The sequence below is a fragment of the Aspergillus japonicus genome, assembly GCF_003184785.1.
Source record: "Aspergillus japonicus CBS 114.51 unplaced genomic scaffold BO86scaffold_28, whole genome shotgun sequence".
NCBI classification, from domain to species: Eukaryota; Fungi; Ascomycota; class Eurotiomycetes; order Eurotiales; family Aspergillaceae; genus Aspergillus; species Aspergillus japonicus.
The window spans coordinates 1-25705 of NW_020291665.1; the positions used below are offsets into that span (position 1 = coordinate 1).

Sequence of the window (25705 nt, forward strand, 5' to 3'; positions counted from 1 at the left end):
CACTCAAGCTCCTCTCGTATTTCTTTCGCAACCTCCTCCTCTTCGTCCCTGTTTTCCTTCTCTCTTTTTTTCTCTCCTCAATTCCCCTGAACCATTCTCCTCTCCCTGTTCCTTCTCGACACCGTCCATTGATCATATTCACCTCATTCACAATGTCTCTCGGAAAGAAGGTCACTCTCAGCTCCGGCCACGAGATCCCGTAAGTTTCTCGCCGGTTCACCACACCAAAACACATTGACTCACCTCTTCCAGCCAGCTGGGATTCGGCACCTGGCAGTCCGCCCCCGGTCAGGTCGGTGAGGCCGTCTACCACGCCCTCAAGGCCGGTTACCGTCACTTGGTAGGTTTCCCAAGCACCTTCGGAGTTGGGGCAGAAGCTAACAACACAATCTAGGACTTGGCCACCATGTAAGCCATACAAGACGACCAAATCACTCATCCCATACTGACAATCCCCAGCTACCAGAACCAGCGCGAGGTTGCCCAGGGTATCAAGCGCGCCTTCCAGGACATCCCCGGCCTCAAGCGTGAGGACATCTTCATCGTGCGTATGACCTTCTCCTGACACCGGCGTATATCTTCTAACTCGCACCAGACCTCCAAGCTCTGGAACAGGTCAGTCTGAGCAACTCGTCACGCTCGATCCCGACTCGTCACGCTTGATCCCGACTAACTCCCCGCAGCCAGCACCACCCCGATGATGTCGAGAAGGCCCTGGACGAGTGTCTTGCTGAGCTCGAGCTCGACTACCTCGATGTAGGACAATGACACCCTTAATTGGCTATGCAGTCGCTAATGGCCCCAGCTCTACCTGGTCCACTGGCCCGTCTCCTTCTCCCGCGGCAACGACTACTTCCCTCTGGTTGAGAACAGCTCCGTCGAGGGCGGTGACGTTGCCATCACCGACGAGATCTCCATTGTTGACACCTGGAGAGCCGTGACCAAGCTGCCCAAGAGCAAGGCCCGCACCGTTGGTGTTTCCAACCACATGGTCGAGCACGTAAGAACCGGCCCTGCCCTCCAACAATGACCGAACCATACAATTAACCCCCGCAACAGCTCGAGGCCATCATCAACGCCACCGGTGTTGTCCCCGCCGTCAACCAGATCGAGCGCCACCCCGTTCTGCAGAGCACCGAGCTGATCGAGTACGCCAAGAAGAAGAACATCCACATCACCGCCTACTCCGTACGAACCCTTCCCTCCCCCCAAAATCTCGGGCTAGTTCCCCAAGCTAACCATCAACGAAACTTAAAAGGCCTTCGGTAACAACGGCTTCGGCGTTCCCCTCCTCGTCACCCGCCCCGAAGTCAAGGAAGTCGCCGAGTCCGCCTCCCAGCGCCTGGGCAAGACCGTCACCCCCGCCCAGGTCATCCTCGCCTGGTCCCAGGTCGGCGGCCACAGTGTCATCCCCAAGTCGGTCACGCCCTCGCGCATTGCCGAGAACTTCCAGGAGGTGGAGCTCACCCCCGAGGAGGTCGAGAAGGTCTCCGCCCTGGGCAAGGACCGCAGACGCTACAACACCCCCTACATCGCCAACGTGCCCCGCTGGGACATCAACATCTTCGGCGAGGAGGAGGAGAAGCCTGCTTCCCACAAGGTTGTTGTTTAAATGTGCTGGCCACTTTTGTGTGATGACTTGTTGGGAGGGAGAAAAAAAAAAACCATAACCTCAAAACCGCCCAATATGATGTGATATGTGTATAAATGAATTGAAGGTGGATAGATTGAATAGAGATTTCCCTTCCACTACTACCGTGTCGCTTCTCTCTGGTTATAGACTTGATATCCGGCTGGAATGTAGTCTCTGTAGTCCATACCTCGCAAGGCATCTCCTGCTACGGGCTGTTAACATACCTGTCGGACTCGTAGGATCACCCAGCGGAGACTGGCTACGGTGAATAAGATAGGCACACGCCCTCGGGTGGTTTGTGGGTCGGTACTCGAAGTACCTTCAAGGGTAGGTTCTGATCCTAGCCCAGGTTGCAGCCAACAGCATCCGTAGATTTTCAAGTTCCATGGGAGGGAATTACTTCTTGCCGAAGGGAGACAGAGCATTTATGTAGGTATAACCAGTACTATTCCTCCATCCTCCCCCCCTTCATAGGGACAACTAGGTATAGTACCCACCCAACAGACCAGGCAGTTTGTGGCTCCGGTGAACCGATCCATAATCTTCTCACTCCCCCCCCCCCCCCCCCCGGTCCTCCCATCCATACAAGCTATACGGCGATGGAGAAGATTCCAGTCAGGAAGGGGATGGGGAGGGGAAGGGCCAACACCAACAACACCACCACCTCCTCCACCACCACCACCCAGGCACCCCAAGAAAGCTTCCTGCAGTGAGTGAAGTTACCGCCCCCAGTTCATACAGAGTCACAAAACTTTCCGACAAAACCTGACACCCCCCTCCCCCCTCCCCCCTCCCCCGGCACGTGGTTCGAAAGCTGATGCAGCCAGCCCCGAAGTACAGAAAGGGAGCACCCCCGGAGTCTGCCAATATTAGGATGAATATCGGATATCATTTCCCGCGTTATCCTTATCCGTAGTTGATTATATCATTATTACTCAAAGATCCGAGTCCACGGGGGGCAAGGGGGCCGGCCCACTTGACTTTCATCCAAGTCCCTATCTCAATTAAGGTAGTGGATCTTCGGGTGTGGCGCTTGGTTTGGGTTTTGGTGTGTAAGCCCTCAGGCGTGGGAACTGGACTAGGCTACGTAGGAGGAAAGGGGAATTTACTCCGGTTGTGGAGACTTGGGGGTCGGTCGGTCGGTCGTTTCTATTTAGGATTGATGCCGATGCCGCGTGGGAGATCACTAGGGTTTCTAATGTTGGTCCAATGTGGGGAAGAATTCTGGATCGGGGGTTTGGTCTAGTATGTACAGTACAGTACTCTATGGCTGAGGAAATGAGAATTAGAATTTCATTCAACCCATTGACCCGCAATGAGGCTTAGTTCACGCAAATGTATCATTATTGGTAGATGAACACAATGTGGAGTACACTAAGTATGTGACTTCTCGTGTCAAGTCTTAATTATGGCCATTCGGGGGTATATGTATATGCCCCGCTTTCAAGGTGTCACAACAGACACGTTCGGGACCAGAGATCATAGTCATGGTCATGGTCAGTCATGCATGCAGCATGCATGCTGCATGCATTCCTTTCATGGTAGCGCTCCAGCGCTCACGGAAGAGTTTGCTCGCAAGATAATACTTGTGGTATGAGCCGGTCCTTAGACTCATCAATTTAGAATGTCTGTCGCAATGCTTCATGCAGCAATAGTGCAACGGCAGGGTTGCTGGTAGACAGTGGGAACGGCAATAAAGGGAGCGAGAAGCGTGAAGCTCTCACGATGTGGCCGTAGAAACCTCATCAGAGGGTTCTTATCTGGGCTGGTGCTTCGCTGGAGTGCGACCAGGACCTGAGACAAGCCCTTCGCGCATATTCGCAGATGCCAGGTCTAAAGCAATCGGATTAGCTGCGGGCTTGTTGGAAAGGACAACAGGTTAGAACAACAACAGAGTTAACTTGTCGACATCCTATCAACTGCCCATCCATTTCCAGAGCAGCCGCGTGAGCTGTTTGCGATGGATTGGCTTTCCAATGTAATCACTCATGCCCTTGGCCATGTACATCTCCGCGTCACCCTTGAGCGCATTGCCGGTGAGCGCGATGATCGGGACGTCCAAGCCCATTTGCCGGATCTGTTGAGTGGCCTCGACACCATCTAGGATCGGCATGTTGATATCCATGAGGATTAGGTTGTAAGCGAAAGGTTGTTGCTTCACCAGTCGTACTGCTTCCGCACCATCCCATGCAGCATCAACCCGCGCAAAGCCCATGCTCTTGAGAAGCTTGAGCATAACCATTTGATTCACCAGGTTGTCCTCGACAAGCAGCACGTACTTCTGGGGTGCAAGAGCCTGGATCTTGGCTTCGACATCGTCGACGTTTTCCACGAGAGGACTGAAGGTCCTCAACGGAACCTGGAGATCCACCCGGCGCATCTTCGTCGTCATCCAGAACACACTGCCACGACCTTCCGGATTCGGTCGGAATCCCACGCTGCCGTCCATAAGCTCCGCCAAGCTCTTGCAAATTGACAAGCCAAGGCCTGTGCCCTGATATCTTCTTGTGTTTGAGTCAGCGAAGCGGGTAAACGGCGTGAACAGGGAGCTATGCGCATCCTCTGGGACCCCCACTCCTGTGTCGAAGACTTCCGTGGTGATGTTGAATACGGTCGGATCAGCTATGTCCTCAGCGAAAGAGGTGTAAATCTTAACATAGCCGCTGTCGGTAAATTTGACGGCATTACCCACCAAATTCTGGAGTACCTGACGGTAGCGCAGAGGGTCACCCTCAACCTGCAAAGGAAAACCTGGAGTGATGTAACTGCTCAGCTCCACGTCGGGCTTTAAAGTGCTTTTGCAATTACGCAAAACCGCCCCGGTGACGTTGTCGATACTGAACGCGTCGGGATGTAATGAGAAAGAGCCAGACGACAGTTTCGAGTAATCCAGGACATCATTGATGACCTGCAATAGAAGCGAAGTCGAGTCCTCGATGATAGCAGCGTACTCACGCTGACGCTCGGTCAGGCCCGCTTCCATGAGTGTCGTTAGCGCGAGAAGCATTCCATTCATGGGTGTACGGATCTCGTGGCTCATGTTGGCCAAGAAGTCGGTCTTCAGCTTGGATGACTCTTCGAAAGCAGCGATCATGCGTGTCTCCGCCGCATTGCGCTCCGTCAAATCACGCGTGACCTTGGTGAAACCAATGTGCCGACCGAACTCATACATCGGAGTGATCAAAACATTGGCCCAAAATCGCGACCCATCTTTCCGGTACCGCCAACCTTCGTCTTCAACCTTCCCCTCTCGGAGACAGACAACCAATTCCTTTCCCGGCTTGTCCGCAAGTCGGTCTTCCTTCCCGTAGAATGTGGAGAAGTGCTTTCCGATGATGTCCCGGGCGCTGTATCCTTTTAGTATGGCGGCACCGGAATTCCACGTCACAATATTGCCTCGCGTGTCCAGCATGAAGATGGCGTAATCCTTGACAGTGTCAAGCAGCACCTTGTAGGTATCGTTAACATAGGAATGGTGGTTATTGGTAGGGTTGGAGAATTTCTTGATTATGGAGTGCGCTTCGAGTACCATGTAGAGTAAACTGCCCTTCTCGTAAATGGGTGTTATGCGAAGTGAGTAGTACGAGTTCGGTTCGTCCAGGTGGATGTTGTCGACCAGTTGAATGTCCCGCGATGTGATTGCTGCTCGGAGCGCACCATACAATGTGGCGATATCGAGGGCTGGAATGACACGGGGACAGATATCGCAGATAAAGCTTTCGAGTACCACATCCCTGGACAAGCCTGCAAAAGACAAATGTGAATCTGAAACCTCCACGACCTGCAAGGAAGCGTCCAACACGACGGTTGGGGTGGGTGTGAGTCGATAGATGCGACTCAGAGCATAATCGAGCGGCTGCCGATTTGCGCCACTGTCTGCGCGCTGGGCGACATCAATCTGCGCCGGTTTCGAAGGTTTCGAAGATGCTTCGCGGAGTTTCATGTGGTCTAGTTCGTCATCTTCATCCTCATCTGGGGGAGTTGTGACCATGGTGAAATTGAGTGGTGGTGCTTGATTCTTGTTCTCGATGTCGAGGCGAAAGAGCCGCTTGTTGAGATCCATGCTGAACCACACATGGATGAACAGCGGCTAAATGTAGGAGGAGAGGAGAGGGGGGGAGGGAATGAGGAGAGGAGAGAGGGGTGTTGAGGCGAAAATGGGGAATGAAAGGGATACAAGACAGGTGATTACAACAGCGTATAGATGAAATAGAACAAATAGGGTGTAAAGGTAGAAGAGAGGAGTCAAGGGAAGAGGGAGAGGGTAAAGAAGAAGGGCGAGGCGGCGAAAGTGGCTTATAGAGACAGATGGAAAGAGAAGTGGGTATGGTGGGGATGGCAAGCAGAGGATCTTCTTTTCCGACTACTTGCGTTCGTAGGGAAAAGAGGGAGGGGGAAAAAAGGGGACAGAAAAAAAATAACCTTGAATGAGAAAAGAGAATCAATGAAAAGAATCGTGACAGATTGGAATGGATGAATGGATGAATGGATGGAGTGGATAGGAACCAGAGAGTCGAAAGAGAAGAAGTGGTAGACAGAAAGAGAGGGAGAGAATCGAGTCAAGGTAAGGTAAGGTAAGGAAGGTTAGAATGGAACAGACGCAGACAAACTACCTCCTAGTAAGACCACCACCGACGTCAACAGTGAGCCGTCAGAAGACCGGATCGACCAACCACTGGACGGAAGCGAAGCCCGACAGCCGCGGGGGAGATATTAGTAAGATCCTGACTAAGTCTGGCCTTTTTTCAGCAACTAAGGTAGTTACTGAGCAGTAGGCAGGTGGTGCAGTGTGGCAGGCAAACAAGCAGGAATTGTAGGCAAGTAAAAGTAAGTCGATCAGCCGCCAGTCCGTGGATCCTTTTAGTGTAATATACGAGAACACGAATGGAGAGGAGGAGAAGCAGAAAAAAAGTAGCAGTAGTGATGATGATGTTGACGACGATGATGATTGATGTTGATGATGGATGAATGGTACTTCCCGTACACTACCGAGTAGTTAGAGAATAATAACAAAAATCATGCAATCACCACCGATATGGAGCCCCCCCAAAAAAAAGCATTGAGCCCCAGTATTATATCAATTGTCAATTATCAATTATGCAATCAGTCAATCAGTCAATCAGTCAATTTATCGATCGGGAATGTTGCCCTTGACTTCTCGCCAGTTTTAGCCCGTGGTGATTTGCCCTGAACGCCTCATTCTTTATATTGGATCACGATCAATGAATGGTTCTCGGTAAACCGTCACCAAAAAACCATTCCAAGAAAATAATACAAAATAAAATGGAAAGATGGAAATTACATGAAATAAGATAAGAATAAAAAAAAAAGAAAATCAAAATGCCCCAGTATATAATAATACCGAGAGGAGGATAGAAAAATAGGCCACCACCAGCCTGCAAAAGGGAGGAGGGGGCAAAAAAATGGATAATGGATGGATGGATGGATGGATCGCCATTTGAAAAAGGTCAGCCAGTCAGTCGCTTCTCACATTACTGCTTCACCCACGAGTCAACTGGGATCAGGTTGAAGATTCCGGTTTCATAGAGTGGGAAACTCGGGTCGTGACCAAGGCAGGGCAGGCGCTTTCCCACTAGCTTGCTCCAGATCTGACCTCATCTGCGCCTGTAGGCGGACGGCCAGAACCCAACAGGCCAACTGAAAGCCCGGCCCGGATTCCCCTTGCAGTCAAGCGCCACTTGATGATTCCCTGGTCGGGCTCAGCCTGAAAAAACAAAGAGAGAAATAAAAAATAAAAATAAAAAAAAGAGAGAGAGAGAGAGAGAGCTTACCTACAGTATTAATTTAAGGCGTCTGCTGAGGCTTATCAAAAGTATTTACATGCTGTTGTTAGTTAATTGAACTAACGCAACTTACGTAGGAGGATTAAGGATTGGTCAGACACAAGTACGAATACCTTGTTAATCGACTTAAAGTTATACAGAACATTTATTACTTATGCTTGTGAGTGTCTTCCTCTATTTTCAGATTGTGTCAACAATTCAACAGTACTAGTAGAACAACATTTTATGGATAACTATGCAATTGAGGCTGACTGAAAAACAGCCACCAAATCTACTGCTCCACTCTCCAGCCATTTCTGCCTCAGGCTGCGAAGCAACCAACCTTCCGACCTGCAAACGTGATGCGATCAGCGACCGGAACGATCCGCTGATTTACAGCTACGACGGAGGACGGTCGGTCACGGTTCTCCCAAGTTTATTGTCCTTTGACTACGGAGTACGGCGTTGCTACATGCTACATGTTCGGCACATTCATGCATCCATGCATCCAGTCAATCATTCGTGACAAGACCTTGCGTTACCCGGTTGGGGTGGTTCCTCCCGCGAGAATGGGACCCAGTCGAGGAATGGCAAAACTTCGAACCATACGAGCTTGACCTCTCGCTCGGTTTCCCTCTCTCCGTGTCAGTGTCTTGTTTCCCGCCACCGCCCCCCAGTATTCAACCATCCCGTGCATTCGCCGCCTCATCGCGGCCATGGACGCCGTGAGCGGATGAGGGTCCGATGATGCGCATTCAGACATAGGGATACCGAACAACCGTCATTGTCATCATAACGGTTGCATCTAGACTGTGCCGATGCAGAGTGGTCTGGATTGCTTTCGACTATCGCCGGTCCTGTCCTCCGTTTCCAGTGCCCCGTGCCTTTCTCCGCGTTCCCCTGACCTGATGTCATCTTGCGCACCGTTCCCTTCCAAAACAGCCCTCGAGCATTTCCTGTAACAGCAATGAGCAACGGTAAGACGACGAGTAAACTTGGCAACACTAGCCCCTACTGCAGACCCAAGACCTTTAAAAAATCCCTAGGTTGAGGTTCGTGGGCTTCACAGAGCGCGGGATTTCGGTACGCTGCGTGGCAAACCGGTCAACGTCCGTGCCAAATCCTTGCGCGTGTCGTTGCCCCAAACTTTGTCGATGACGACGAGTACGTATATGTGCTGAGACGGACGGGAACCGAAAGAGAGTGCGGTCAGTTGATACCATGTGCCCGGGTTATGTCCGATTTTAAATTGTGTGAAGCATGGACCGGATAAGTACACTAATTATACGTCGTATGTTTATAAGGGAGATGGAGATAACATAGGGGACTAAAGTAGGGCTCCTTGCCGGGTAAGTGTCTAGAGTACTCCGTACCATGCACGATGATGGGCAGGCAGAAAAGAGACGGCAGGGACTCCACCGGGAAAAACAACCACAACCACAACCAACCCCCTCATCAACAACCCTTGTAAGGATGTCATGACATATCACGGCACTTGCAATCGACGGTACCCCGATCGTGGCTTGAATCCCACGAGGGCCGCGATTTTGGCTCCCGGGGCAAAAAGTGATCAAATGGTGATGGAAGCTGATCGAACCGTCGAATCCCATTAGGATTGCCCTTCAATTGCCTTGGTGGCGGTCTAGAGCGCCTCGTGGCACGTAGATGAAGAAGTCGAGTTGACGCAAAGGGACCCGAGGCAGGAGTGCACTGTAAATAGTGAGTGGAGAAGCAGGTGGAGACCGAAGTCGATGATTTCTCACTTCAATTGAATACTGGATCATGTATGAGACTTTGAGGAAGAGGAGCATGAGTAGGACCGACCGTACTGAGAACCCGCCCTCCGTATCATTCTCGGGCGTCGGCATCCTTACCTCACTTACTAAAGTTGCTAACCTTCTAAGTTACTGTACATATGGAGTTAGACAAGTTTCGAGGACCAAAGTTTTCCCTTGGCTAGTACTTTTCGCGGCCCCCCTTTTTTTAACTCTCCTTCACTTTCGGGGTCTGGGGAGAAGAAAACTACGTCACTGTCTCGATCTCCCTCGCTTCGGGATTTGCTCTTCTTATTCCACTTGCCATTGACCCTGACTGCAGCAGGAAAACAGAAACAATCATCTTAGTCTCGAATTCCTTGAACCTCTCCCCCAACTCCTCTCTCCACATGTTCTCGAAACCACACCAGTGTGTCAGTCCCGCTTGACTTGCTTCCAAAATTACTCTCTTCGGAAATCTAGGGCACAGTTAGTGGCGGCTTAGCCCGGTACGGAGAGGCTTGGGCTATAATCGTCTGTATCGGTGCACTCCACTGTTTTCTCGGCTCATGGTTGTCCAGCGACTCTCGGACCAGCCAGAGCGCCCCCCTCCCCCCCTCACTCTCAGTTCTGCAGAGTCGACAGATTGTTCCTCCGCTTCGTCAGATCCGACAGGGTGTTTCGCATTCAGCTTCTATACTTCTTAGGCTATTAGCCGATCGGATTGTCCCCCCCCCTCAATTCCTCTCCCTGGCAAACAGGGAAAGCGACGGGGGCCACTTAGACCAGGACAGGACAGGACAGGATAGGATAGGACAGGACACGATGACAGATGAAAAGAACTCATCGACGATCCAGGTGGGCTAGACCCATAATAATCGAATCAATTCCCCAAAGTCCAAGCACAGAGTCACATTCATCGTGGTCATATTTTCCCCTCATTCCCCACGTGGTCGTTCGCTCCCCCACCATCGCTTGTCGCACGATACCCGCATACAGATGACAGACGGTCACAGACCCCGATCTGACATATCGTTCACTCTCCAATCAGAGGATCGCCCTTGCATGTAACACTGACCGTCCTCTGCCTCGTAGGAACAAACCCCATTAGACTCGATAAGCGACAGTACCAGCGTGCTGAGTGACTACCATGCCGAAGAAATCCTCCCCTATGAAGCGGGTGATTCGCCTTTCCCAGAGGTCCGCGCGGTCGTCCGGCCGGTAGACGATCAGAATCTACCGGTCAACACGGTGCGCATGTGGGTGATTGGTGTTGTCTTTACCATTGTAGGTACTATGCGCACTCTCTTCCCTTGGCACAGCTACAGGGATAGCCACGAGAGGTCTCCAATCACTGACGACTGCCCCTCCCCTTTTTGCAGGTAGGAAGCGGTCTAAACCAATTCTTTAGCTTGCGACAGCCGAGCGTAACCATCAGTGCATTAGTCGCGCAGCTGCTGGCCTATCCGATCGGATGCGCTTGGGCACAGTGGGTGCCGCTGGGCTGGATGAACCCGGACCGCCATTTCAACATCAAGGAGCATGCCCTGATCACGATCATGGCCAATGTCTCCTTCGGGTCAGCGGCAGCCACGCAGATGATCGAGGCGATGGTCAAATTCTACGGTATGCCTTCACAGGGCGGATTCGAAATCTTGCTGGTGATCACGAGTCAACTGTTCGGATTTGGCCTGGCCGGAATGGCTTCGCGCTGGCTAGTGGGCCCGGCAACCATGATCTGGCCGCAGGTGCTATCGAATGCAGCCCTGCTTTCGACTCTGCACTCGCGCAAAAACCTCGTTGCCGACGGGTGGATCATTAGCCGACTCCGCTTCTTCCTGATTGTTTTTGTTTTGGGGGCCATCTGGTACTTTGCTCCGGGCTACCTCTTCTCCGCCCTCAGCACCTTCAGCTTCATCTGCTGGATTGTACCCGACAATGTAGTCGTGAACCAGCTGTTTGGTCAGGTAACGGGATTGGGGATGTCCCTGTTGACCTTCGACTGGGCCCAGGTCGTTTTTGCGAACCAAAGCCCACTCTTGGTGCCCTTCTGGGCGGGTCTCAATGTCATGGGCTCGTTCGTCTTGTTTTACTGGGTGATCTGTCCGATCATCTACTACACCAACACCTGGTACTCGGCTTATCTGCCCATCCTCAACTCGAATACCTTTGACAACACCGGCAAGACCTACAACACCACCCGTGTAATGCATTCGGATGGGTCCTTCAATGTAGACGCTTACCGGGATTACTCCCCCATGTTTTTGCCTGTCGGGTACGCTTTGACGTATGGCATTGCATTCGCTAACCTCACCGGGATCTTCTTCCATGTGGCACTGTACCATGGAAAGGATCTAATTGAACAGTGGAAAGGGCGGGATCAGAAGGATGTCCATTGTCGGATCATGGAAGCCTACAAGGGTGTTCCTTGGTGGTGGTTCGCTGCCATCACCGTTCTTATGTTTGTGCTGAGCATCGTGACCAACGAGGTCTGGCGGACTGGTTTGCCGGCATGGGCCGTGCTGGTAGCCTTTATTCTCCCCATCATCTACTTCATTCCTGTGGGAATCATCAAGGCCATAACCAATATCTCCAGCAACCAGCTCAATCTAATCACCGAGTTTATCGGTGGGTACGCGTTCCTCGGTCGCCCGGTCGCAAACATGACGTTCAAGTTCTACGGCTATGTAGCCGTGTCGCAGGGGTTGGAGTAAGTTTTTAGCATAAGTTGATGACCGACTACCGAATCGAGGCTGATCTAAATCTTCCCCAGGTTCGTGGCGGATATGAAATTGGCTCATTATCTTCACATTGCGCCCCGGACGCTCTTCATTGCACAGGGAATGGCTACGCTCATCGGAGCTGTGGTGCAGTGTGGTGTGACGGTGTTCATGATCACACGGATCCACGGTGTGTGCACACCTAAAGCCGCAGGGGGATTTAGTTGTCCGCATGGAGCGGTCACCTACTCCTCCTCCTTGATCTGGGGTAAGTCCGATCTGTTCCTCACGTGGGGTACTTTTGCGCGCATGTGTTGCGCACGCACCACGTTTTTGCAAGCACATGGTCTAATCTTTCGGGTTCGACATTTTTAGGGGCCCTCGGACCCGAACGGAACTTTTCCCCGGGCCACATTTACGGCAACCTGCTATGGTTTTTCCTGGTCGGTCCGGTGGTAGTGGTCCTCACGTGGCTGTTGGGCCGGCGGTGGAAGAAGGTGAATTACCTCTCTTGGCCAGTAGCCTTTGGCGCCATGAGTTTGGTTCCTCCCGCAACAGGCATCAATTTCTCCTCTTGGTGGGTGGTCAATGTCATTTTCAATGGAATCTTAAAGCGACGGAAACCGGCCTGGTGGTCTAAGTATAGTGTGTTTACCCTTTACTCCTCCAATCTCGTTATGGTATTGTTATCAACTAACCCAACTAGATTATGTGCTTTCCGCTGCCCTCGATGCTGGAGTCGCCGTTGCGACGGTCATTATTTTCTTCTGCATTACCCTGCCTGCGGGCAAACTGAACTGGTGGGGAAACTCGGTGTATGATCAGACCACGGATGCTCATGGCACCCCATATCTACCCTTGCCTGCAGCAGGGTACTTCGGGCCTGCCAAAGGGACTTGGGAATGACACCGAATGGGTCCTCCTTTGGATGTATTGTGTAGTCAGTTACTGTCTCTAATCTACCCAGATAGATAGATGGTCGATATTGTAGGACTTGAGAGCGAGATACAGAAGATAGATTTAGTATGTACAGTATGTACTGTACTGTATATCCATAATTGATAAAGATGTTCGGGTTTGTTCTGTTTGTGTGCTAAAGCATGGACTTGGCGGAGATCCCCGACCGGCGCTAAGCGGCGCCTGGCGCAGAGCCCTTCGGCTTCCACTGCATCTTTCCCCACAGCCTCCCTCTGAGGGTGCTTCCCCAAAGCCACACCAAGCAAACATTGGTAATTGATTTAGGTTAGTTAATCTTTCCCCAACTCTCTCTCTCTCTCGCTCTCTCTCTCTCTTCTCCCTCATTCTCTCCCTCTTCCTCTCGCTCACTCGCTCCCTCTTCAACAACCACTTATCCACCAACCCAAACACTCTCCAGGATTGCAATTCTTCTCTTCAATCCTTCCCCTCTCTTCCCCAAAATAACCAAATCACAAGCAATCATTACAGGAGACATCGTTGTCGTCCCGGTATGGCCTGCGGTCCGAGCCGCCCTCCCTGGTCTGTTGCTCCTCTACTGGCACCATGACGAATCGTGACCCCGACTTTCGACATCAGCTGGGCAAATTTCGTCTCGATCCGCTGCCAGTTCCCTCCCATTCTCGTGCCCCTCCAACGAATACAGCTACTCCTGCTGCGCCTTCATACGCACTCTCGCCTTCCTTACAAACATCCCTCCCGCCTCCGCTATCCCAGCAGCGGCAGCAACAGCAACAGCAACATGCACTCCCCCCACCACACATACCTCGATCACAAGCTTCGGTCTCCCCTGTTCCTCCACCTCGCAGCAAACGAGTCTCGACTGCCTGCGACTTCTGTCGCAAGAGAAAGAAGAAATGTGATTTCAGATACCCCAATTGTTCTGCCTGCACGCGCGCCGGCGTTCGTTGTACCATCCCCCCACCGGGTCCTCAAGTCGCCGCAGCCTCCGTGCCCCGTGATCAATTGGAAACTTTACAGAACAGGGTCCGATGGTTGGAGGAGGTCATACGCCGCAAGACGGGTATCTCGGTCGCGGAACGACCTACAGGGGCCCAATTGGACGGGGAGGCCGATCCGGACTGGTGGTATCAGGTCCCCGCCATGATGATGGCGCGCGAGGCTCCCACGCGCTCCATCACCGCGACCACCACCCCTACAGCAGCGGCCGCATCTAGCAGCGGTTCGCCGCCAAACTCTTCTACCGTGGGTACAGAGTTACCCAACGTGGGCGAGATTTTCAGGGACCAGTTGGAACACCGCCGCCCTTCAGTTGCCCGAGCCGTTGCGTCTGCTCCCCGGGTGGTTCGGCTTCCCTCGTTGGATGAAGCGGAGCGAGTCGCTTCCCAGTACTTCGATAGCATGGGCTATCAGTACCCTTTCCTCAATCGCACGGAGTTCTTCGCGAACATGCGCCGCATCTATGCAGGCGAGGTTCCTGCTCCCGAAGTCCATAACTCGTATCACATCACCATTGCGACCGCCCTGTTGATCGGATCGGCTGACAGCTCCAAAGCTGTGGAATTCTATCAGGCTGGCGCTGAGACCCTCTCGACGGCGCTACAGAACGAAGACTTGGCGGCCGTGAGAGCTTTGTTGAGCATGGCACTGTATACTATGTTCGCCACGAGTGGCCCGAGCGTATGGCATTTGCTGGGAACGGCTCTTCGCTTGGCTACCAGCTTAGGTTTACACAAAGCTCGACCCTTGGGAAATCTGGTCGACGAGGAGATGGCGAAACGAGCATTCTGGAGTCTTTATAACCTGGATCGGCTGATTGCAAGTACCCTTGGGCGGCCGTTAGGTATTGCAGACGAGGACATCTCAGTGGGTTTGCCGCGGGAGTTCAACGATGACTGGTCTGAGGCCCCGGGGGCCAGCGCCATGACCATTCCTTTGCAGGTCGTGCGTCTCCGGCGGATCTTCTCCTCTCTTTATTCTTACTGTAGGTCATATCCTCGCCTGATGAGCTCCGTTTGTTGTTTTGTGTACTTACTCTCGCAGTGTACAATAATCAGCCCCCACCACCTCCATCTGAGGTCTTAGTCACGCTTGGGCATTTTCGTCAAGAGCTGGACGAATGGCGTCGGGCTGCCCCAGTATATCCACCGGCATTGCTCTACTCGACCAGCTATTATGACTACCTTTACGCGACTACTTTGCTTCTCATGTACCGTCCAAGTCCACGAAACCCAACGCCCGATGCGGCTAGCATTGTAAGCTGCGGCGATGCTAGTATTCAGGTCCTCCGGTCGTATTGGGACAGCTACTCGGCAGGAAAGCTTAAGTGGATCTGGTTGACTCTCAGTCAGATATACTTTGCTGGGATCACCATCTTGTGGTGTTTGAATCACAACCTGCAAACCGTCCGTGAGGGTCTAGTGGCGCCGTGGCAGCCCGAAGAGCGAGCGATGCGGCGTGCCATTCAGGCCGTTATTGTTGTGTTAGAGGAGTTTGGCAAGCGTCGACCAGGAGTCGAGCGATTGGCGGAATCGTTCCGCAATCAGAGTACTACGATCTTTAGCCATTTCGCATACCAGCAGGAGCAGCAACAGCAACAACAGCAGCAACAACAGCAGCAACAACAGCAGCAACAGCAGCAGCAGCAACAACAGCAGCAACAGCAGCAGCAACAACAGCAGCAACAGCAACAACATCTCATCCAACCCCCACATCCGCCTCCACCTTTGTTGGCTCCGGAGCAGTCTCTGCCTCTTCAGCCGCAGCATGTTTTGATGGCGCCGCCGGTACCCATGGCACCGGTACTTGACGACGTTCTGTTGGTCGATGCATCCGGAATGGTGCCAGTAATCGATCCACAACTGGCAGAGCAGCTGTTCTATTCTTATGACTGGTTTCAGGAGGAGATGGCGACCTATTATACCCTATAATGTATTTGGAGCTTGGGCGTTGGTGGGGCAACTTTTTGTGTAGAATAGAGCCAGGGTTACCCCGCTAGATAACATGGAACCCCTCATTTGTTCCCTCTTTGTCATATCTTCTAACTTTTCTATCTATTATCCCCATTACCGCCGCCGTCACATCTCTCGCTATCTGATTTTCTTCGACATGGCCAAGCAGCTGGCACGAACTCAAGTCTTCCACGGCACACTAATCCATACCATCAGTTCAACGGAGCTGGTGATCCTCACCGACACGGTGATCATTGTCAACCCGACCGGCATCATCCAGGGTATCCACCCGTCCACGCCAGCCGCCACCATTTCACAACTGCTGGTGCAGCATCACGACCTGAATCCACCTACGTATCGCTTGACCATCCTTGGTCCGACTGAATTTCTCATCCCCGGCTTCATCGACACTCACACACACGCTCCACAGTGGGCCCAGCGCGGCACTGGCCGAGGCATTCCTCTCTTACAATGGCTGGAGGAGATCACGTTCCCCCACGAAGCTAAATTGGCCGACCCACACTATGCACGATGGCTCTACTCCGTCTGCGTCCGAGGGGGCCTCCAGCAGGGCGTCACGACCGCCTGTTATTATGGGTCGCGTCACGCCGAGGCGTCCGTGATTCTAGCTGAAATCTGTCTCGCTCAAGGCCAACGTGCATTGATAGGCAAATGCAACATGAATCGCCACGCCCCAGACTGGTACCGCGATAGCTCCGTTGCTGAATCGATCACAGACACGGAAACGTTCATCCGAAAAGTCCGGGATCTGGACCCTGGCCACGAGCTAGTCACTCCGGTGATCACGCCCCGATTCGCCATCAGCTGCGAGGAGCAGCTTCTCCACGAGCTGGGACAGCTCGCAGCCCGCAACCCTGACCTGCCGATTCAAACCCATTTCAACGAGTCCCGCGGCGAGGTGGAGTTTACACGCACCCTATTCCCCAATGACACGAGTGAGACGGAGCTCTACGAACGGCTGGGGCTTCTCAACGAACGCAGCATCCTCGCCCATGCCATCTACCCAGGCGAGGCGGAGATCAACCGGATGGCGCAGTTGAACTGCGGGATCGCCCACTGCCCGATCCCGAACGTGACGATGGATGTATTCATGGTGGCCCCAGTGCGAGAGTATCTGCGGCGGGATATCAAGATCGGCCTGGGGACCGACTGCGGTGGGGGGTATTCAAGCTCGATGCTGGAGGTGATGAAGGCCGCGTTTGTAGTCTCGACCGCCGGATGTACCATGACGCAGGGACGCGATGAACCGTTGACTCTCACGGAAGGGTTCTACATGGCCACCTTAGGGGGCGCGCGAGTCTGTGGGCTCGACGGAAAGGTGGGGAACTTCCTCGTTGGCAAGGAATTCGATGCGTTGCTGGTGAGGACAAAGACGGGTATCATGGCGCCGGTGGAGGAAACCGATGATGTAAGGACGGTGTTTGAGAAGTTTCTCATGACAGGCGATGACCGCAATATTATGCAGGTCTTTGTCAAAGGCAGGAGAGTTCATGTACTTTAATGTTGTGGTATATTGAGGGAAGGAGACTTGAGCAATCTCTTTCTGTCCGATGGAAACTTCATACTGTGTTGAGGTGGATGAATCTGAGCCTAGTACAAGGGTGGCCAGTGGGTGTACCGTACAGTATCTATAAATGGATCCATAAACAGGGCTGACGGAAGGGGGAAAAAGCAAGGCAGCCGGGATCTCCGCCTCAGGCATTCTCATACCCAAAACTCCCACATGCTGTTTGTTTCAACTTCAATCGACCAAGGCTGAACCTCAACTCGTCGCCCCCCCCCCCCCCCCCATTTATTTATTTCTTCCCTGTCTTTCTCTCTTCAAGGCTAATCTCTCTCTCCTTCTCTTCTAAACCTCTTTGATTCTTTCCTGCTCTCCATCTCTTTCGTTCTTTTCATTGTCTCATAAATGACCAGCTGCCACTTTTCTCTGGTCAGCCTTTTTCCTGTGCGAGAGAGAGTCTCTCTACCTACGCGTTCCTGACTGCGGCATCCGTCTTCCTCAGGCACCACCCCTCTCCCATTCGTCCACCATTTCTTTCACACGATAATCGCATCGAGTTTCATTCGTTTTTCAACTTGTTACAAATTTCTTACTTCCAGTACAGTACATATCTGGGGCTCCTCACCCACCTGCTGTTCAGCATGGCCGAAGAACCACAAGTCATGTCTATCCAGCAACGGATTGCGGCGTTGAAACATGCCCAAGCGGGTCAGACTGGAGGCGCCGAGGCCAGCGAGCCGACACTGATCCAACCCACTCCGTTGCCCATCCGCCCGGCTGCTCCTCCGAAACCCAAGACATTCAGTCTTCCCAATATCGATGAAGCTCCCGGCAGCAATGGATGGACTCACGATGTCAATGGTGAGATCCCGCCGCCTACCTACAATGAATCATTCCCTAGCCCAGTCTCACGGCCAATGCCCCCCCCCGCACCGGCCAAATCCAAGGCGCCCCCACCATTGCCCGTGCGCAAGCCTTCCGATCAGCAGGTCCAACAACGCCCTGCCCTACCACCCCGACGACCTACAAACCCCTCCCGGAAAGCCTCCCGGGAGTCGATGGCCTCAGACATATCGCGATCAACCACTACAAGTATAGGTCGAGCCACAATCACCTCCGTGGCCTCTTCCGACTCGGGAACAGGTCGCTCGCTGCCGCCCGCATGGGGCGAGGCGGAATTACCTCCCTTGCCTCCCAAACGACAACCCCAACTGCCCTCTCGACCCTCGGCTACATCTGTCAAAAGCAGTAGTAGCCTGTCTGTGCCGCAACTGCCCGCGCGCAGGGGGTCTACCCAGAGTGTCTGCTCCACCGATAGTACATATTCTCAGCCGCCCCGACCGCCTCCGCGACTCCCGTCCCGGAATAGCAGCCACAGGTCACCCAGCACCAATACGGATAATACTGCGAACGAGAGTAGACCGACCCTTCCCAACAGAAGGTTACCTCCGCCGCCTCCGTCGAACGCTGCCTTGGGTAAGCTGCAGCAGGCTGGATTCGCAGCGATCAACAGGACTACCTCTTCCGTGGAAACGAATGGTGGTCCTCCGCCGGTTCCATTAGCTTCACGCCCGTCCCCGCCAGATCTTTCTAAACTCCAAGCTAGCAAGCCTCGCTTGCCTGCTACTAGTCCAACGGCCGGGACGCCGAATGCTGCTGCTGCACAGACGGTGGCCTGTCTAAAATGTCGGGATTTCTCAGCAGCAGACGCCCACGCCGCTCAATATCCGCGTACGACTCTGCCGACTCACGATTTGGGCTGGTTGGCCAGAGAGCTGACGGCGCCTTTCCCCTCGCCCACGGACAAAGCTCGTGTCATCTTCACCTGGCTGCATCATAATGTCGATTACGACGTAGATGCCTTCTATGGTAATCGCGTGCAGCCGTCGACGCCGGCTAAGACGCTGGCTTCGGGATTAGCGGTATGTGAAGGGTATGCGGGCCTCTTTCAGGCTCTCGCGACAGAGGCAGGCCTCGAATCTCGCAAGGTTAGTGGCCACGGCAAGGGCATCGGGTATCTGGACCCCGTTCCTGGTTCAGCGCTTCCCCCGTTCAAGGGAAACCATGCCTGGAATGTGGTGCGGATTGATAATGGGCAGTGGAAGCTGATCGACACCTGCTGGGGGGCGGGATGCGTCCAGGGGGCGGGTCAGCCCTACCGAAGACAATTCAACCCGATCCATTTCATCGAGACCAATGATGAATTTGGCCTCAAGCACTTTCCTTCCAATGGAAACGACTTTTACCGGGATGACGGGCGTCCCGGAATCAGTTGGGAGGAGTACCTTATGGGCAATCCAGCCTCACCTCTGGGGGTCGCGCAGCCGTTGGTCTACTCGGATGCGGAGAAGCACAGCATTGGAGCACGCACCTATCGGCCAGCGGCCAAGGAGATTGCGGTGCAGCAGGGCGGGCCGCTGCGCTTCCAGTTCGGACTCATCTGCGAGCACTGGACTCTGGAACACCACTCGCGGGCCCAGCCCGGTCTATTCCTGTTGACGATACATGGCGCGGATGGCCGACAGGACGACCGTCTGGTTTTCACGCATTTCCGGGGCGCTAACCCCGGGGGCGGCGGAGATCTGTGGTATCTGGACGTGCCGGATGTTCGGAGTTTAGGCACCCCGGGCCAGACGGTGCAGGTAGTGGTACTCACACAGTTTGCGGATCGGAAAGATCCACGAGGTGTGACTATTACGGCGGAAGAATATCGGCGTGGTGTTGGGCGGGTGGCAATGGCGTGGGCAGGTATCGCCCAATGGACATTAGTTTGAGGAGTCCGTCAACGAGTCAGAGTGAGACCGATCATGGCATGGGACATTTGGCCCCCCCTGGAGCAACAACACCTTCCGGTTAATTAGGGCTGGTTCCAGGGGTAATTCAGGATTGGATTCTTTCGTCACAACTACAACCGACCCCGCTTGCCCAGACCTCTCGTTTGGAATTGTCATTGGGTGCCTTGTGCCATCATTACTCGAACCTTGGAAGGGTTTTGTTTTCTGGGGGAGGGGTACTGTACAAAGTACCACGGGCACATACTATATTAATTACTTCTATTCCTACAACCCAACTAATGATAATGATGACATCCGTGAGCATCTACGCGAGGTGTTCTGAGTATTATTCCCGAGTAAGCAATGGGCGCCGGTAGCCGAGCACCGGGCCCTAACAGGCAGCCTCTGGCAAACAATCCGTCCTCCCTTAAACCCCACCGAGGAAGAATTTTACCTAAGACCATAGCTCTAGTGGCAATTGTGGTTTTGGGTAGTAGGTACCTAGTAGTGGACGATTGGAGGAAAGAAGTGCAATGAGAAAATCCGCCAATCCCTGGCTCGGGGCGGGCGATTCCGTTGCGAAGAGGGTTGCGAGAAGCTGGAGCCGTTTCCCTCGGCTACCGAACCGTCATGGAGATTAATTAGTCGGGAGGGTGGGTGGATGCATGGACTCAGCCGCAACAGGGGATTCTCATTACTATGTATATATAAAGAAATAAAAAAAAAAAAAAAATTGAGCAGTGAGTGCATCAATGACGACAAGATATCACTGGGACGAACCAGTTACCGTTTAATCTGTATCTGTTTGTTGTGTTGTGTTGCGATGTGATGATCGGGATTGCTGCTGTGGAAAAGGCAGAGATTGTCGGGTAACAACTCAGGGAGTCAGGGACTAAGACCGTCTGGGGAAAGACGGGCGGGGGGCCGAGACCCTTGATGCCCGATTCGGCAGGCCTTCGAACAATCATGTGCTCCGCTCCGGGGAAGAATTCGGGGATTGTCCGGGCCTCCACAATCCCTCCATCTCCCTCCATCCCATCAAGTCCTCCCAATCAGCCGATGTTTTCCTTCTCTTCCCCGGCCTTGTTTTCCCCCGAACAACAGATGATTCCAGAATATACCGAACAGAAAGGATCCTTCCCTCAGTCAGGCCATCGACGTCCTGTACAGAAGGATCCCAATATGCATTCCCGACCAGATAGTCCCAAGCAATAATCGGTGAGAGGGTCATCGTCACACAGCATCGCACAGCCGACTTGGCGGCTGCTGCTGCTGCTGCTGCTTGCTTGCTGCATTATGCATCCCCCGGCCACCGTCTCTTTCACTGCACCGTGTGTTGGTGTTGTCGTTGTCGAGTCCATCACCGGGATAGGTAGCAAGCAATGCCGATCCATCCCGATTAATTCCCACTTGGACCTCCCCCCCCTCTTCTTTTTCGCGCGGTTTCGCAATTCTCTCCCGTGCGCCCATTGATAATTGCCCATGATTATGGGGCCCGCTGGGGCATGAAGTTTTGATTGGGGTCCCCAGATCCCCTCCTCTCTTCCCCCTCCTCCTCCACGGCTGACTTCGGATGCCCGTTCTCGGGTCAGGGTTTTTTCCCTGGCCAGCTTGGGAGGAGGATTTGATTACCTCTCGTGCGGAGCAAACGGGATACCACCACGGGCCAGAAAAGGCTTTTTCATTTACCACGGTTTCGGCTCAATTGCCCCCTTAGGGTCACATTCGGCCCTCTCCGGGTGATTCTGCATGACGGGTACGGACCAATTGTTCAGATTCCCTCTGCTTCCTGTTTGTTGTTCCCCTTTCCTACTCATCCGGGTGGTCCAGTACATCCTCGGAATTGGCGGTCCTCATCGCACGGCCAATCTTGTGTGCCAACTAAAATCAAATCGTTGACGTCTCGGTTAGTTTCTCCACGCCATGTGCTGTGTGCTACGCTTCTTGCCCCAGAATGTTGGGCCATCTGACACACCCGGCTTGACCCAGGTTCAGGTTTTGTCTCGCGCGTCTCGGCCAGCCGATGGAATTGACCCACGGCTTCCTTCCATGTCAGCCATCCGGGCTGCATGGCATCCCTCCAATCCTCGCCATAGGACAGATACCCTTAGCTTCTTGGGGCTAAACCACATATGCGTCCTCGCTCCGCCAGGGTTCAGGCGACGCCGCAACAGAATGTATTAATTTTTCTGTTGCGCTAATCACCTCGTCTACCATAATGGGTGGAGACCCTCTTCTCTCTCTCCCCCCTCCATGGAAGGACAAGTCGGGTCGGAACAGCGCGCCCTAAGGTGTAGCGGTTGAAACCGGTCGTGATGGCTTGTCTTTCGCTTGTCCAGGTTATGGCGGATGCTTGGTTGGGCCACTTACGTAGTGGCGAGCATTCAATTTAATTTATTTTTTTTTTCTCTCTATCTTCGTCTCTCGTGGCCCCATCCACTTCTCGCGCGCGCGTGGGTGATGCTCTCCAGGCAGGACCCAGCAGTTTAAATTCCCCGTCTTTTCCCCAGTTTTCTCCTCTGTTCGTTCGTTCCCCTGATCGGTGGTGTCCCCTTCTTCCCTTTCCTAGATAGACGGTGCTCAACACTCTCCCCCGTGTGTGGAGTCTATCTTCCATCATGCAGAAGATCGGCAACATCTACTTCATTTCGGCCATCGCCGTTATCGGCGGTGGTCTTTTCGGTTTCGATATTTCGTCCATGTCTGCTATTATTAGCACGCAAACCTATCTCTGCTATTTCAACCAAGGAGGCGTTACATACGAGAATGGTGAAAAGAAATGTTCCGGTCCCTCTGCCGATGTCCAGGGCGGTATCACTGCCTCCATGGCGGGTGGTTCCTGGCTGGGTGCTTTGATTTCTGGCTTCATTTCGGATAGATTCGGTCGTAAGACTGCCATTCAGGTCGGTTCGATTATCTGGTATGTTGCCTCGGATGTTTGCTTGATCTTTCGGTCCCTGATGATGGCGGTATAGGTGCATTGGTTCCATCATTGTGTGTGCAGCCCAGAACATTCCCATGCTGGTTGTTGGCCGTATCATCAACGGTCTCAGCGTTGGTATTTGTTCCGCTCAGGTGCCCGTCTATATCTCTGAGATTGTGAGTCTATCCCGGTGGTTCCCTGCTTTGTGGCCTGGTAGACTAATTGCGTGCATAGGCTCCGCCAACCAAGCGTGGACGTGTGGTCGGTCTGCAGCAGTGGGCTATCACCTGGGGTATCTTGATCATGTTCTAGTAAGTCAACTGAGCTTTGGCTGTCTACCACGACCATGCTGACGGTCTCCACCAGCATCTCCTATGGTTGCAGCTTCATCAAGGGTACTGCTGCCTTCCGCATTCCCTGGGGCCTGCAGATGATCCCCGCGGTTCTGCTCTTCCTCGGTCTGATGCTGCTCCCCGAGTCTCCCCGTTGGTTGGCTCGTAAGGATCGCTGGGAAGAGTGCCACGCCGTGCTGACCCTGGTGCACGGCCACGGTGACCCCAACTCCCCCTTCGTCCAGCGCGAGTTCGAGGAAATTAAGAGCATCTGTGAATTCGAGCGCGCCAATGCCGACGTCACATACCTCGAGCTCTTCAAGCCCAATATGATCAACCGCACTCACGTCGGTATCTTCACTCAGATCTGGTCTCAACTTACCGGGTATGTCCAAAGAATCAGTTTCTCAATCGCAGCGAGCTAACAGACTGATGCTTCACAGAATGAACGTCATGATGTACTACATCACCTACATCTTCGCGATGGCCGGCATGACCGGCAACAACAACCTCACCTCCTCCTCCATCCAATACGTGATCAACGTCATCACCACCATCCCGGCCTTGATTTGGGGAGACCGCTGGGGCCGTCGTCCGACTTTCCTGGTCGGCTCCATCCTGATGATGATCTTCCTCTACGCCAACGCCGGTCTGATGGCCACGTACGGTCGCCCCGCACCCCCCGGTGGTCTCGACGGCGTCGAGGCCGAGTCGTGGATCATCGAGGGCGCCCCCAGCAAGGGCGTCATCGCCTGCACCTACCTCTTCGTGGCCTCGTACGCGGTCTCCTTCGGCCCGGCCTCCTGGGTCTACCCGCCCGAGCTCTTCCCGCTGCGGGTGCGCGGCAAGGCGGTGGCGCTGTGCACCTCCTTCAACTGGGCCTTCAACTTCGCGCTCTCCTACTTCGTGCCGCCCGCCTTCGTCAACATCAAGTGGGAGGTCTATGTGTTGTTCGGCGTCTTCTGCACTGCCATGACCATCCACATCTTCTTCATGTTCCCCGAGACCACGGGTAAGACCCTCGAGGAGGTCGAAGCCATCTTCACCGACCCCAACGGTATCCCGTACATCGGCACTCCCGCCTGGAAGACCCGCAACGAGTTCAAGCACGGGGCCATGGTCGAGGAGGTGGGCTTCGACGAGGAGAAGCGCGCCGGCGGCGAGGTCGTCCACGCCGAGACTGCGGAACCCAAAGTTTGAGGGTTCTTGTCAGGATGAGGCGTCGATGTGTGATGGGTTCGATTGTATGAGGGTTGAGCGATGTTGGGGGCGGGGAGGCACGACTGATGAATGTGGGATGAGGGATGAAAGATGATTGATTTGCATTTGGGTTGCAAAAAGAGATACCATACCATGCGTTTGTCACGGTTCTATATACTTTAATTTTCAACTTACTGTCTGTGTGTGTGTGCGTGTGTGTAGTACATACGATGAATGGTGTGAGATACGGAGAGAATTGAGAAGAGATAATAATCTCCAAAATACTGCTTTGCATCTTGAGATCACCGCTTGCTCTGCGCACAGATATTCCAAGATACCACCAGGAGGAGCGAGTCGTTGCTTTGAGAGGTTAATATAAGATCTCGTGCCTACGGCGTGGTGATGAGAGCGAGGGAGGTCCCGTCGGATGGAGATTTTCCTAAGTATGTCGCCGGAAGCTCTGAGATCTGAGTACTGTATTGTACCTTCTTGTCGCCTGGGCCCTGGTCTTGTGCAGGCAGCTCCTCTCACCGGCCGCTGCACTCTACCTGAACTCAACTTATCTCTCTCTCTCTCTCTCTCTCTCTCTCTCTCTCTCTCTCCCCCAACACCATCGCATCCTAAGCTTCTCAACACCAAGGTGTGTGCCCTTCTACAAGGCAGACCGGTGCAATCATCATCGAGAGTTGACGGGAAGGGCGGGTGAAGTACACCCTGAATCTCATGAGGAACAGGATCAACGCCGGTAGAGAGATTTCTTAAGAACAACACTATACGGCCTTGGGGTAATCGCGAACACTCATCGGATTCTCATTGGTTTCAAAACTCTTCTTCACAAGAAGAGGGGAGAAGTTTGGCGCCAGACCGAAACCAAGTTCTTAGCCGGTATCGGCTCCTCTCGGGGTGGATGTGTGTGGCAGCGGTCGATTCCAGTTGGCATTCGGTTCTACTAACATACAGGCCTACCCTAGGAATGGTCCGGTCCTAGAAATTTGGGACCGGGACCGGACTATACAGTCTAAAGTCCGTAGTCTTTGTTTATATTATCCAGGACTATGCTATACTATAGTCCTCTGTAGTTCTTTTTAGGTTATATATATGTTGCAGACGATGCAGATCCAGTGCACCCGTTCCCACCGGTTTTACCCATCTGACCTGACCTGCCTTACCAGCC

The 25705-nt window shown here is 53.3% G+C and overlaps 7 protein-coding genes across 7 annotated transcripts; 6 read left to right on the top strand and 1 right to left on the bottom strand.

Moving 5' to 3' along the window:
- Window positions 1-1722, top strand: akr1 (putative aldehyde reductase (AKR1)). Its single transcript, XM_025672188.1, has 9 exons — window positions 1-199; window positions 253-340; window positions 395-408; window positions 460-544; window positions 596-615; window positions 684-756; window positions 806-1000; window positions 1060-1188; window positions 1259-1722. The coding sequence occupies exons 1-9, from the start codon at window positions 153-155 to the stop codon at window positions 1610-1612; spliced, it is 1005 nt and encodes a 334-aa protein (XP_025527043.1). The 5' UTR covers window positions 1-152; the 3' UTR covers window positions 1613-1722.
- A 1667-nt stretch (window positions 1723-3389) lies between these two features.
- Window positions 3390-5959, bottom strand: fos-1 (sensor histidine kinase/response regulator Fos-1/TcsA). Its single transcript, XM_025665857.1, has one exon. The coding sequence runs from the start codon at window positions 5694-5696 to the stop codon at window positions 3549-3551; it is 2148 nt and encodes a 715-aa protein (XP_025527044.1). The 5' UTR covers window positions 5697-5959; the 3' UTR covers window positions 3390-3548.
- Window positions 5960-9986: 4027 nt separating this feature from the next.
- optF (small oligopeptide transporter, OPT family) lies at window positions 9987-12823 on the top strand. The gene is made up of 6 exons (XM_025675759.1): window positions 9987-10028; window positions 10266-10457; window positions 10553-11880; window positions 11944-12158; window positions 12266-12535; window positions 12597-12823. The coding sequence occupies exons 1-6, from the start codon at window positions 9996-9998 to the stop codon at window positions 12794-12796; spliced, it is 2238 nt and encodes a 745-aa protein (XP_025527045.1). The 5' UTR covers window positions 9987-9995; the 3' UTR covers window positions 12797-12823.
- A 588-nt stretch (window positions 12824-13411) lies between these two features.
- BO86DRAFT_379758 (guanine deaminase) lies at window positions 13412-17299 on the top strand (the record flags this gene model as incomplete). The annotated part of the gene is made up of 3 exons (XM_025670689.1): window positions 13412-14810; window positions 14870-15627; window positions 15800-17299. 3 exons carry the CDS (start codon window positions 13412-13414, stop codon window positions 17297-17299), a joined length of 3657 nt encoding a protein of 1218 aa, XP_025527046.1.
- A 280-nt stretch (window positions 17300-17579) lies between these two features.
- BO86DRAFT_389641 (uncharacterized protein) lies at window positions 17580-20505 on the top strand. The gene has a single exon (XM_025672189.1). The coding sequence runs from the start codon at window positions 17944-17946 to the stop codon at window positions 20074-20076; it is 2133 nt and encodes a 710-aa protein (XP_025527047.1). The 5' UTR covers window positions 17580-17943; the 3' UTR covers window positions 20077-20505.
- A 1485-nt stretch (window positions 20506-21990) lies between these two features.
- BO86DRAFT_389644 (uncharacterized protein) lies at window positions 21991-22709 on the top strand. The gene has a single exon (XM_025672190.1). It carries the CDS (start codon window positions 22000-22002, stop codon window positions 22258-22260), a length of 261 nt encoding a protein of 86 aa, XP_025527048.1. The 5' UTR covers window positions 21991-21999; the 3' UTR covers window positions 22261-22709.
- On the top strand, window positions 22695-24531 carry BO86DRAFT_419420 (sugar porter family MFS transporter; the record flags this gene model as incomplete). The annotated part of the gene is made up of 5 exons (XM_025675119.1): window positions 22695-22996; window positions 23052-23175; window positions 23234-23310; window positions 23366-23716; window positions 23775-24531. 5 exons carry the CDS (start codon window positions 22695-22697, stop codon window positions 24529-24531), a joined length of 1611 nt encoding a protein of 536 aa, XP_025527049.1.
- Between the last annotated feature and the right edge of the window lie 1174 nt (window positions 24532-25705).